This window comes from Cordyceps fumosorosea, assembly GCF_001636725.1.
Source record: "Cordyceps fumosorosea ARSEF 2679 chromosome Unknown scaffold_2, whole genome shotgun sequence".
Taxonomy (NCBI): domain Eukaryota; kingdom Fungi; phylum Ascomycota; class Sordariomycetes; order Hypocreales; family Cordycipitaceae; genus Cordyceps; species Cordyceps fumosorosea.
The window spans coordinates 539364-552152 of record NW_017387302.1 but is presented as its reverse complement, the minus strand read 5'-3'; the positions used below and the strand labels follow the sequence as shown (position 1 = coordinate 552152).

The following is a 12789-nucleotide window of genomic DNA, read 5'->3' as shown; positions in this document are numbered from 1 at the left end:
ATCAAATTTCCACATTCGTATAGAGATTATAGAACTCGCGATCTTGTTACCTGTAACTGTCGAGGGGTATGTCTGCCCGTCGAAGCTGAGAGCTGGAAAGGGAAACGCAATGATGCACAACACCAAGAAATCAAACGGAATCCCGTCCCTTCACTCAAGCCCATGGTCAGCCGCCTCTTCAGACCCGTTCGCTCTAATCTCCGCCGCCGGCACAACCTCCTCCGCCGCCGCCGGCATAACCTCCTCCGCCGCCGCCGGCAGCATCTCCGCCTCCACCGACGCAGCCTCCTCCGCCTAATCCGCAAGCCCCGGCCGCGACGCCGGAACCGCACGTGTTGGTCACACAGTTCGCGCCGGCAGCGACGCTGCATGGATCGCCACTACAGTACATGCCATCCGTGTACCGATTAGGAGGCATCCACGGCCCATGCACTGCCAGACGGCGTTAGACAGTGACGATTAGCACAATCCCTTCTATGGCCCGGCGCACAGTTGGAAGAAAGCATTACCATGGTACTGGTAACCCCAGCTGGAACAGTACTCGTCTTTGGACGGCAGCTGGTGGCCCTCCTTGGCCCCGCGCTTCCGCGCCTTTTGGAACTCCTCTTCGCGCTTCTGCAGGTGTCGGATGCGCCGCGCCGCGTTCGTGGTCTTGAAGATGATGTTGGTGAGGCGCACGGCGCTGTGCGCCGAAATGTGCGCCGAGCTGTCCCCAGGGCATAGCTTCGCGGCACCGGACCCGCGGAACGACCCGAGGAAGTCTGTGCATTTGGGCCTTAACGACCGACCTGGAAGGAAACGCCACTTTCGAGTTTATGGCTGATGGAAAACACCCGTGTTGGCTTCTTCGATCGGCTTGGCACCGGCGGCAAGGGGGCTTACCCTCACAGTACCCAGCAGGTGCACTGGCTATAGTTCTCGTCGTAAAGCTCTTTCTACTTTTTCGCTGTAAATACAAACGAGTTGTTAAGCTTCACCTCGTCAATCTTGTCGTCATGGTCGACGAAATTTTCCATCCGTCGCACCGTGTGCTGATAGTACGACTGCGGCCGCAGCTGGTGTGTGTGTGCCAGGCGAGGTCGACGTCGAGCGTCGGCACCACCATTATGCCTGGGTTTCTTTCCATGATGGCCAGGAAGCGCCTGTACTTTTCAATTAGCGCCTTCGTTATTGACTGCATCTCGGGACTGTGAAGCCAGTCCAGGTGCACCAGCTTGTCCACAAAAACGCCCTGCCGCATCACCGCGCCACAGAGGTTGAGCGCAAAGGGTGAACAGTTCTCCCAGTAACGGCTCATCGTCTTCCACGTCGACACATGCGCATCATCGTGGATCTTGTGGTCGTTTTCGCTCACCGGGTCGTCGATACGGCGCACCGCGAGGCTGTCATTGACGACGTCCTTGATGAGCTGCTTGATCCTTTCCATTGTTGGGGTCGAAATAACCGTCGTCGCTGCCGCCGCCCCTGCGCTTGCGTTCCATGAGCTCCTTGATTTTGTTGCTTAGTTCCTTACGAATCATGCGGTTCGGAAAGCTGCGTGGCACATTGTCTCTCCCACGTCGTTCTCACGCCGGGGCTGCCCTGTCTGCGGCTCGAGAATGGTCCGCGGCATGGGAACCGATTTTTCCAGCAAAAGGCTCGTGTCGTTCACGAACTTGAAGACAGAAAGTGGCTCCTTATTGTTCCCCGAGCTGGCAGAACGTGAATGTAAAGCGAAACTTGCCATCGCCGTACCCTTCGCCGATCAAGTCGTTGGAACTGTCCGAGCCGCTGCTGTTGAGCTCGCCGCAGGCGGTCCACAGCACCTGATTCTCCTGAGAGTAGTAGGGGTATTCAATAGTTTCGCCGGGGCATCGTCTTTGTTATGCCAAGGGCGCCCAGTTTGGGCCATTCAGGCCAACTCGCTATTTTTAGGGACTTTATACGTGAACTCTTCTGATCTTGCCTTGTCAATCAGCTCCCAAGGCATACCAGTACCCCAAAAGCTGTGCAGGCCGTATCTCATGGTATCCTCGAGAAAAGCGCGAGGATTAAGCATGTGTGTATGCATAACCATAAGAACGTCTCCATGGTGATAGGTTAACCTAAGATTGACGCGATTCTCTTTCAGAAGCTTACCAAGAGGCGGCAACGTTTTCCAGTCAACGGCGTCGTAGTTTTGGGGCGGCTCGTTACTTTGGCTGCTACCCAGACCGGTGTCGACGGGCTTGTTATCTGCCGAGCCCATGATGCAAGATATTCACCCAACCTGTCTTGGCTGAGTTGTTGGCCGTGAGAACGACAGGGCGACGCCGAGTGTTCTTATAGCCCTCTAGAATCGAGGCGCCCAAGCCATGCCGGGGGAGCCCGGCGCTTCGCCATCAATCACATTTCCAGCGATACATAGTACAGGCGCCTGTAAAGCTGGTGACTGTTCTGGTTATTGGCCCATGCCAGAGAGGGGTTTTGCAGGAAGTGCGAGATTAGCTAGAAATCATAAATTAGAGCTTTGGCTCTTATGAGTGTTTTGTATGTCATGCGATTTGCTCCAATTGTTAATCAGGCTGCCTTTGTTACCAAGTCCATTAGATATTGCTGTAATACAATAGAATGCTAGAGTGGGATGGAGCGTTGTACGAAGTTGCAGCACTACATCGCATTGGCGCCACAGAAAACTGAAAAGCAGCCGAGCAACCTGACCGGGTAAACCTTGGACAGCAGGACCAAAGTAGCGATATCGTCGTTGTAGCAGGCGGAAGGACGGCGAGAAGCGCGCTACCAATGATTCATTCCAGCTGCAACCAACCGGTGATCTAGGCGCTTGTACTATTTGTTGACATTTCCGCATTTCTTGAGCTGAAAACTGAGTGATCATCTTGTGGCGCTCACTTCCCTCTGTGGCTCGTGGCTCGGGAGAGGCTGGTGTTGTGCAAGCGTGCACAAAGTGGATCTTTGTGCAAACCCAAGGCAGTAGGCGTAAGATTTTGTGCAACCACTACCGCCGTCCTCAGTAACTATGTACTAGGTAACTTCCAACCTCTACTGGTGACTAGCCTGTGGGTGGGTGGGCAGTGGCAGTGGCAGTGGTAGTGGCAGTGGCTGGGTGGCAGTGGCTACCAGGTCATTCCCGCGCTCGCCGCCTCACTCGCTCGTCCGGCATCTGCGAATGCTGGCTGCCTCCATTCGCGCTCCCATCTCCCGCCCGGCAGCTCACCTTCGCCTTTTATCCTCTCCCCGATACCCAATTTCCGATTCCCCAGCGACTAAAACATACTTTCCTCCAGCTGCTCGGCCATGGGCTCCCAGTCTGCGACACTCAATTTTGTCTGTTAGCAGCTTACCCCCCATCCAGCTGCTGCTGTTGCGGGTGGCACCGCCATCACCGAAGCCGCAGGCGCGAGAGCGCACTCTCTCTTCATCAACCCACCGCCCGACCTCACATCATCTTTAGACGCACAGAAGCCGCCGTCCCACGTCGCGCTCGTCTTTACGAGAAAGCATGGCACTGCGAGACGGAACCAACGGCTTGGCCCCCAACGGCCACAGCCACGGTAGCAATCCCGCTAGCATCAACGGCGAGCCGTCGAGGTTCAAGTCGCAAGACCACTCCCGCAACCACAGCCCCGATGACGACAATCATCGTCCCTCTAGTGCACCTGGCCGTAAAAATGGCCTCTCCTCCAGCGTTGAGCCCAGAGACGATCTGGGTGGGCAACGTCCGCAACGCCCAAACAAACCCATGCTCGTTCGCTCCAAGAGCGACTACGCCAGGCCTCAGGAGCAAGACGACTCCGACCCTGGTGATGAAGAAATAGCCACATGGGGGGCTAGACATGGCTTCGAAGATCATTATCAATCAGAGCATATCATAACGCAGCTTGCAACTGTATGTCTGCGCCGGCGAACCATCGCAACGCCTGTGTTAAGCTGACCGCATTAGAATTGGTGCATGTATTTTACCGATAAGCGGCACGAAACGACCGGCAAGCCCAAGGCCCTCCAATCCGAGCTCCACGATTGGCGCCAAAGAGATCGCCTAAAAACAGTTTCCGCAGCTCTTGCTGTCTGCCTAAACATTGGCGTTGAGCCACCCGACCAGCTCAAGACGAATCCCGGCGCCAAGCTCGAGGCATGGACCGACCCGACTGTGCCGCCGGCTCAAAAGGCATTGGAGAACATCGGCAAGGGCCTTCAGTCCCAGTACGAGACGCTGGCTATTAGAGCTCGCTACAAGCAGTACCTGGACCCGTCCGTTGAAGAGACTAAGAAGTTCTGTGTCTCCCTGCGACGGAACGCCAAGGACGAGCGCGTCTTGCTTCATTACAACGGCCACGGCGTGCCCAAGCCCACAGCGTCCGGCGAGATTTGGGTTTTTAACAAGACCTATACGCAGTATATCCCGGTATCGCTATACGACCTTCAACAGTGGCTGCAAGCCCCTACCATTTTCGTGTGGGACTGCTCCGAAGCTGGCAACATTCTCAATAACTACCATAGATTTGTAGAGAAGCATGAGGATGAAGAAAAGGAGTCAGCTCAACGCGACCCTCACTACGAAAAGACGGCTTTCCGTCCCTACATCCACCTTGCTGCTTGCGCCGCCAAGGAGAACCTCCCGACCAACCCTCTCCTCCCCGCCGATCTGTTTACCGCTTGTCTCACCACTCCCATAGAGATGGCGCTGTGGTTCTTCGTTTTACAGAATCCTCTCCAGACAAAATTGACTCCCGAACGCGCCAAAAAGCTCCCGGGCCGTCTACAAGAACGTAGAACCCCCCTTGGCGAGCTCAACTGGATTTTTACTGCGATTACGGATAGCATTGCCTGGACTACGCTTCCGCGTGATCTATTTCGAAAGTTTTTTCGTCAGGACCTTATGGTGGCTGCCCTGTTTCGCAACTTTCTACTCGCTCAGCGAATCATGATGGTCTATGGCTGTCACCCCCAGTCGTACCCTCAGCTTCCCGACACGCACCAGCATCCTCTCTGGGCAACCTGGGATCTGGCCGTGGACATGGCGCTCGCGCAGCTGCCTATGCTCGAGAGGAAGGAATCCGATGGCGTCGAGTATGAGTACCAAAACTCCACCTTTTTCACAGAGCAATTGACCGCATTCGAGGTCTACCTGACCCGCGGAGACGCAGTCGCTCAAAAACCACCAGATCAATTACCCGTGGTTTTGCAGGTGCTGTTGAGCCAGCAGCACAGAGTGCGTGCCCTGATCCTGCTTGGAAGGTTTCTTGACTTGGGCCCGTGGTCGGTGCAACTTGCCCTCAGCATCGGCATCTTTCCATATGTGTTGAAGCTTCTTCAATCAGCAGCAGTGGAACTGAAGCCTGTCATGGTGTTTATTTGGGCTCGACTCATCGCTGTCGATATCAGCTGCCAACAGGATTTGGCAAAAGACAATGGCTATGTCTATTTTGCGCAAATTCTCAAGCCTACCGAGGCACTGCCCGTTGTTGATGGGGATGAGCACAAAGCCATGTGCGCCTTTATACTTGCTATGCTGTGCAAGGATTACCAGAATGGTCAGATGATCTGCAACCAGACTGACATTATGACTTACTGCTTGACGCATATCCAGAATCAGGAGAATCACCTCTTGAGGCAGTGGGCGTGCTTGTGCATCAGTCAGCTCTGGCAAGACCTTCCAGAGGCCAAGTGGCGCGGCATCAGGGAAAATGCCTACGTGACATTAGCATGCCTCACCAAGGATCCTTGCTGTGAAGTGCGCGCATCCGTCGTTCACGCCATGACGACCTTCCTCGGTATCCCAGATCTGACCGACGAGGTGGCAAAGATTGAGGAGTCGATTGCTTGGACTATTCTCGACATGGGAACGGATGGCAGCCCAATGGTCCGCAAAGAGTTTCTAGTTTTCTTATCACACTTTATCGTTCGTTACGAGAACAAGTTCCTGGTTACGGCGTATGAGCAGCTCCAGGAAGAAAAGGACTACCTGGTCTCGCCTCCCCAGGATGATGGACACGAACACAAGATGGGACTGCACTATGCACGCCCTGAGAATCGCAACAAAGATGGAACAATCAAGCCTACGGCCCACGGTCTTGCCCATAATAGTGTCTACATGGCTTGCTGGAAGCACGCTTTGATCTTGAGCGTCGACCCCCACCCAGAGGTCCAGCGCTCGGCTACCATAATCATCGACTACATGCACAAAGCCCTCCTCAGCTCAACCCTTGGTGAGAAGGCCCATTCCGCGATGCGAGATATTCAGAGGAGAGCGAACCGTGCCACCTTTAAGAGTGCGGCCACTGCTCATCAGCGAAGAAGTCTCATGAGTGGGAATGGTGCACCAGTCACGGCTCCTCTACCGTCACCCGGCCTCCTTCGACGTACCGCAAGCCTCCTTTTCCAATCGCTTGTTGGTACTGAGGATAAGTCTCGACCTACCACGCCTTCTGGTTCTGTTACTTCGGTGGCTCCACCGCGATCCCCTGGTGCCGCCCCCCCCCCTGATCAAGCTTCTGCACCGCCTGAGCAAAATGACACTTCCGGGGTTCCGGCTACTTACCACACAGCGCGTGAACCTGTTTCCGGTGAATTTAAGGAAAGAGATCTGACGGAGAACACGACTCTGCCTCTAGTCAGCAAATTTCTGGACTGGTCAACTGAATACTTCCGAGAACCTCAGATGAAGAACAGCGAAGCGGATGAGCCTGGTAGCACAGACTACAACGAAAGGCTGTGGAGAAGACAGCGGAATGAGACGACCCTGCGTGAAACACAACCGCTCAAGCAGTTTGCGGGAAGCCATCGCTGGAACAACCAGCTCGGCATGGTGAACAATGGGGCGCAACCCGCTAAGATGACATTCCACCAATATGAGGACCATCTGGCCGTCTCCGATGATGGCAACACCGTCATGGTGTGGGATTGGAAACGACAGGGCAGACTGAGCAAGTTCTCAAACGGTAATCCAGAGGGATCGAGGGTCAGCGACATGAGGTTTATCAATGAAGACGACCAGGCAATGCTGCTGACGGGATCCTCGGATGGCGTCATTCGAATTTATCGCAACTACGACTCCGACAAAGAAATTGAACTGGCCACATCATGGCGTGCATTGACGCACATGGTACCGAGCAACGTCAACTCGGGCATGGTGTTTGACTGGCAACAGGTCAAGGGCCGAGTACTCGTAGCGGGAGATGTGCGTGTCATTCGTGTGTGGTATGCCGCAAGCGAAACATGTGTCATGGATATTCCCGCGCGTTCTGGGTCGTGCGTTACCTCATTGACGTCGGATCAAATGACTGGTGATATATTTGTCGCGGGCTTCGGGGACGGAGCGGTTCGTGTGTTTGACACGCGCCTGAGACCGCAAGAATCGATGGTCCGCAAGTGGAAGGACGAGACGGACCGCCAATGGATCAAGGCTGTCCACATGCAGCGAGGGGGCCAACGCGAGCTGATGAGTGCCAGCCGCAATGGCAAAGTCAAGATTTGGGATATCCGAATGGACAAGGCTCTACGGTCGTTCCAGACGACACGGGACACGCTTCGCACAGCCAGCACACATGAGCACTTGCCTGTCTTTGCAGTGTGAGTATACCATTGCTTGCCCATTACTATTGAAGCTACTAATGCTAACCTGTACAGCGGCACCTCGACACATTCCGTCAAAGTCTTCAGCCTCGACGGAGCAGAGCTCTCGCGGATGGAGCCGTACTCGAGCTTTCTGCAGCAGAACCGCAGTTCGCCCATTTCTGCGACGGCATTCCATCCGCACCGTCCAATTCTGGGATGCGCAGCACGAGGTGACCACCACATCAACTTGTTTACCTGTGAAAAGGGTGACGCGTTGTCGTGAGGGATGAGGTTTGGCAAAATCATCATGTGAGGTGTTTCAGCGAAGGCGGCGTACTTTGGCTTCCTTTTTTCACTACTACATATGTGAAGTTTCTCAGCGTGTTGTTTTCTTGGTTTTTATATGATTCAACTTGCGCCTTTACCAATTTTGAGTAACGAGATGGATGGCGTTTGGCAGGACATATATAGGTGTATCATGAGCTGGCCATGGCATAGCTTGCGTAATTGGTTACTGAAGAGGAATAATGCCGCAATGGAAGCGGTGCTAATTACAGCGTCGAATATACTATAAACGTATTGTGTATTTCCCATTGATTTGTTTTGTGATGAGCCCGAAACCGGCTTGCTATAGAGTCAGGCCGAAGAGCCAAAACATATCCAAGTCACCAAGGCCCCACTCACCTTGAAGATGACGCTGGTGGTGGGTTGGCGGGGTAAAAAATGCCACCAGATTTTATGACTCCTTTTTTGCACCTCCTCACACCATCGCGTCTGTCGTTTACCTTAAATACCGTTCTTGTCAGCATCCAGGCTTTTGCCTTGACTGACGGTAGAAAAAATCATTGGCCTTGTCTGATACCTTGTGATTGGCCGGACTTCGTTCGTCGGCGAATCGACACCAACCCGAGCCGAGCATACGACCTACCCCGCCTCCAGGCAGCCCACGTCAAACGAATTTCTCGATACTGTCGATACCATACACAACACCTAAGCATGGCTGACGCTCCTGCCCCTGAGGCTACCAAGCCTGTCGAGCAGCCTGCCGCCGCTACTCCGGCCGCCCCCGGTGGCGAGGACGTCGGCGAGGCCGGCCCCTCGAAGAAGGCGCTGAAGAAGGCCGAGGCCAAGGCCAAGAAGGAGGCCGAAAAGGCGCGCCGCGCCGCCGAGCACCAGGCCAGCCAGGCCGCCGCCAAGGCCGCCGCCGGCAGCGCCGAGGACCTGGCCAAGGACAGCTACGGCCCCGTGACGCCGACGACCAAGGTCGACAGCGCGCGCGCGCACCTCAAGGACGTCGACGCCTCGCTCCTCGGCAAGACGATCAAGCTGCGTGCGTGGGTGCAGAACTCGCGCATGCAGGGCGCCAAGATGGCCTTTGTGGAGCTGCGCGAGGAGCGCGACTGGGCGATCCAGGGCGTCGTGGCCGCGTCCGCGGAGGGCACGCCGGTCAGCAAGCAGATGGTCAAGTGGATCGGCGCGGTCAGCCTGGAGAGCTTCGTGCTGGTCGAGGGCCGCGTGGAGCGGCCGCTGGAGCCGGTCAAGAGCGTGCGCGTGTCCGAGTTTGAGCTGCACATCACCAAGTGCTACGTGGTGTCGCGCGGGCCCGAGGTGCTGGGCATGGGCCTGGCCGTCTCGGGCCGGCCCGTGGCCAACTTTGACGACGAGGAGCCTTCTACTGATGCCGGCGTCGAGGCGGCCACCAAGGCCGTCGAGGCGGCGTCGTTGGAGCCGGGCGCGGCGCTGCCGGGCGCGTCCATGGCGACGCACCTGAGCAACCCGGCGATGCACAAGCGGTCGCCGGTGCAGCAGGCCATCGCGGACGTGCGCGTCGCGACGCGCAAGCTGTTCGCCGAGTACCTGGACGCGCAGGGGTTCAACCAGTTCGAGCCGCCGTGCCTGATCGGCGCGGCGTCCGAGGGCGGCTCCAACGTGTTCGGCTTGCCGTACTTTGACCGCCAGGCATTCCTGGCGCAGTCACCGCAGTTCTACAAGCAGATTGAAATTGCCGGCGGCCGCAAGCGCGTGTACTGCATCGGCCCCGTGTTCCGCGCCGAAAACTCCAACACCCCGCGCCACATGACCGAGGTATGTTGCTTCCCCAATTCCCCGCAGCTCTTCACTCTTGAAAGTCCCTTAATTTTTCTGACAACTTGCAGTTTACCGGTCTTGATTTGGAAATGGAAATCGAAGAAGACTACACCGAGGTCCGCGACATGCTCGAGCGCACGCTGCTGCACATCTTCCGCGGCCTCCGCGAGCGCTGCGCCGAGCAGATCGCGCTCATCCGCACCGTCTACCCGTCCGAGGAGTTCCTCCTGCCGGCTCCTGGCCAGGAGGTACGCCTCACCTTCGCCGAGGGCCAGGCGCTGCTGCGCGCCGAGGGCCCCGCCGAGTACCGCGACGCGTCCGACTCGGAGGACATGTCGACGCCGCAGGAGAAGGCGCTGGGCGCGCTGATCCGCGCCAAGTACAAGACGGACTTTTACGTGCTGGACAAGTTCCCCGAGGGCGCGCGCCCCTTCTACGCGCTGGAGGACCCGGCGGACCCGCGGGTGACCAACGCGTACGACTTCTTCATGCGCGGGCAGGAGATCCTGTCGGGCGGGCAGCGCATCCACGACCCGGAGGTGCTGGCGGCGCGCATCCGCAAGAAGGGCGTCGACCCGGACAGCCCGGGCATCAAGGAGTACGTGGACGTGTTCAGGAGCGCGGGCGTGCCGCCGCATGGTGGTGGCGGCATCGGCCTGGACAGGGTGGTGGCGTGGTACCTGAACCTGCCGAGCGTGCACCTGTGCAGCTACTACCCGCGCACGCCGAAGCGCCTGACGCCGTAAAACGGGTTCGATACTTGTCAAGGGAGAGGGGGTAGCATAGCCTAGATTATAGTAAAGGAATGCAGACAAGATTCAGGCCACGATGTGTTACCAACTGATGCCTCTAGAGCCGCGGCCAGGCTCGGCTCATCCGTCATTCTTTACCAGCCGGGAATCTCGGAGTCAGCAGTGCTAATCGGGTGGACTGACTGGCTGCACGGTACGGATAGCGCAAACTACCTAGTAGACTAAATAACTACTCCATAGTCTGACCCGTGTCTCTCGATCATCTTGAAAGGCTGAACCCTGGTTCCGTGTAGCTATGTATATGCTTCGGGTGCCGGGTGTCGGGTGGCGCAGGGCTTTGTCATCCCACGAGTCTTGATCAACGTCCAAGATATCTATCTATCCGTCCGTCCCTTCCCTTCCCTCCCCTCGTCATCTTTTTCATCGCGAGGCATTTTATCCAATCGACCCATGTCTATTCATCTCTTGGCGCGCATGGGGTATGTATCTAATTTTACCTTCCTTGCTGACCCATCCGGCAAGTCCATCTCGATTTCCAAACCCTTATAATCTCTTACCAATATTTGCCGAGTTTTTTTAGTACACGTACATAGTAAGACAACAACGCCAATCCTACCTAGAATGTTAAGTCAAAGGGCTGTGCCTTGAGCCTTGCTTATTATTTCTTAGTTTTTACTTTAGTACTGGTAGTTAGTTATTTAGGCAGTTAGTCTCAACGGCTCGGCGACCCCGCTGCCGGGTTTCTTTCGCCCATCGAAAAGAGAAAGAGTGCCCCTCTTTCAGCTTCCAATCACCAAGCGATCCGTCATTCCCCTTCTTTTTGCCCGAACATCATTTATCATCACACCGTCTAACTAACTTCAGCCCATCCTCATCGTCCCCAAAGGAATCATGGGCCGTCTCTAGCTTTCCATCGATTTCGCGAGCTAGCTTCTTGCTGCCTATTGATTCTATCCTCATCGTACGACGGGATAACTTGTATAAGAGCCCCCGTCCGAACCTTGCTCCTGGACAGACTCAACAACCGCAAACAACCACACCAACACACATCACGCGAACCGCCCCCTCACTCAAAACCGATGGACTTCTCCTCCCAGTATCAGTATGGCGCATCTGCCGGCGCCGCCGCTACCGCCAACGGACAGCAGGTATACGGTTTCCTGGGCCCGATGCAACCCCTAACGCCCTCGCACTCCGCATCTGCCGGCTCCGAGGACTTTGGGGGACACACATCACCGCCCGTACGATCCCTTGGCCCGTTTTGTGCGCCGCCTTTCCCGTCTTTTGACCCGACGACTAACCTAAGAGGACTCTAGGAAGGGTTTGACGCCACCGCCCTCGCCGGCGACGACTTTTCCGGCTACGACTACGGCTCGACGGGCTTGACGCCGGGGAACCTGCACGGCGCCTTTCCCGGGCCGCCCACCCCTCCGAACCCGGCCGCCGGCGCGTTCGCCTCAGTAGCCCAGCAGCAGCCGCACGGCATACACGTGCTGCCCGACCATCAACAACACCAGCAGAAGCAGCACAGCCCAGACGACGGGCAGGGCGCAAGGGCAAACTCGGATGATGAGGAGCTGACGCCCGCGCAGTCGCGGCGCAAGGCCCAAAACCGAGCTGCGTAAGTTCAATATTCTGTCAAGGGCGAGTGCGACGGTGCTCGCCCTCGGCAGCGCGGTTCGGCGCTAACCAAGACGAAATTCTAATCATACGCACCAGGCAACGAGCGTTCCGCGAGCGCAAAGAGCGACACGTCAAGGACCTCGAGACCAAGCTTGCCGGGCTCGAGGCCGCCCAGCAGCAAGCATCCGTCGAAAACGAGCAGCTGCGACGGGACCTCGCCAAGATGTCCACCGAAAACGAGATCCTCCGCGCCACCTCCAGCCTCCCCAACCAACACCAACAATCACATCACCACCAGTCCTCCGCCTCACCGCCGATCGCGACGACCACCGGCCCGGCCGAGTACCACCCGACCGACTTTTACTCCAACGTCCTCCGTGGGCACGGCTCTGCCGACCAGCCGCCCTCGCACCGCGTCGTCGTCGGCGACGACGGCGCCCGCCTGTTCGCCGCCGGCGCCACGTGGGACTACATCGTCTCGCACGAGCTCTTCCGCCGCGGGCTGGTCGACGTCGGCGGCGTCGCCGAGCGGCTTCGTAGCGCGGCCCGGTGCGACGGCCAGGGGCCCGTGTTCCCCGAGGCGGCCATCCTGGCGGCCATTGAGCAGAGCGTGGCCGGCGGGTCGGACGACTTGCTGTAGAGCGCGGATTGATTGAGAAGAGGGGGAGCTTGAATTTTCGCTTGTTTAGCTTTCTGGGATTTCGAAAGGATATTTGAGCAGGAATATATTGCTTTTTTGGATTGGATCTGGCGAACCAATGGCGTATCACGTATATAAAAACGGTCGTTTGAA

General features: G+C 56.8%; 5 protein-coding genes across 5 annotated transcripts; 3 read left to right on the top strand and 2 right to left on the bottom strand.

The window, feature by feature from the left end:
• Nucleotides 1-193: 193 nt before the first annotated feature.
• Nucleotides 194-1426, bottom strand: ISF_01318 (hypothetical protein; the record flags this gene model as incomplete). The annotated part of the gene is made up of 4 exons (XM_018844925.1): nt 194-432; nt 510-788; nt 883-909; nt 1042-1426. The coding sequence occupies 4 exons, from the start codon at nt 1424-1426 to the stop codon at nt 194-196; spliced, it is 930 nt and encodes a 309-aa protein (XP_018707691.1).
• A 250-nt stretch (nt 1427-1676) lies between these two features.
• On the bottom strand, nt 1677-2227 carry ISF_01317 (hypothetical protein; the record flags this gene model as incomplete). Its single annotated transcript, XM_018844924.1, has 2 exons — nt 1677-1857; nt 1926-2227. The coding sequence occupies 2 exons, from the start codon at nt 2225-2227 to the stop codon at nt 1677-1679; spliced, it is 483 nt and encodes a 160-aa protein (XP_018707690.1).
• Nucleotides 2228-3478: 1251 nt separating this feature from the next.
• ISF_01316 (TORC1 growth control complex subunit Kog1) lies at nt 3479-7816 on the top strand (the record flags this gene model as incomplete). Its single annotated transcript, XM_018844923.1, has 3 exons — nt 3479-3865; nt 3920-7548; nt 7606-7816. 3 exons carry the CDS (start codon nt 3479-3481, stop codon nt 7814-7816), a joined length of 4227 nt encoding a protein of 1408 aa, XP_018707689.1.
• A 713-nt stretch (nt 7817-8529) lies between these two features.
• Nucleotides 8530-10367, top strand: ISF_01315 (aspartyl-tRNA synthetase; the record flags this gene model as incomplete). Its single annotated transcript, XM_018844922.1, has 2 exons — nt 8530-9618; nt 9690-10367. 2 exons carry the CDS (start codon nt 8530-8532, stop codon nt 10365-10367), a joined length of 1767 nt encoding a protein of 588 aa, XP_018707688.1.
• Nucleotides 10368-11452: 1085 nt separating this feature from the next.
• On the top strand, nt 11453-12636 carry ISF_01314 (Yap1 redox domain protein; the record flags this gene model as incomplete). Its single annotated transcript, XM_018844921.1, has 3 exons — nt 11453-11614; nt 11690-11994; nt 12093-12636. 3 exons carry the CDS (start codon nt 11453-11455, stop codon nt 12634-12636), a joined length of 1011 nt encoding a protein of 336 aa, XP_018707687.1.
• Between the last annotated feature and the right edge of the window lie 153 nt (nt 12637-12789).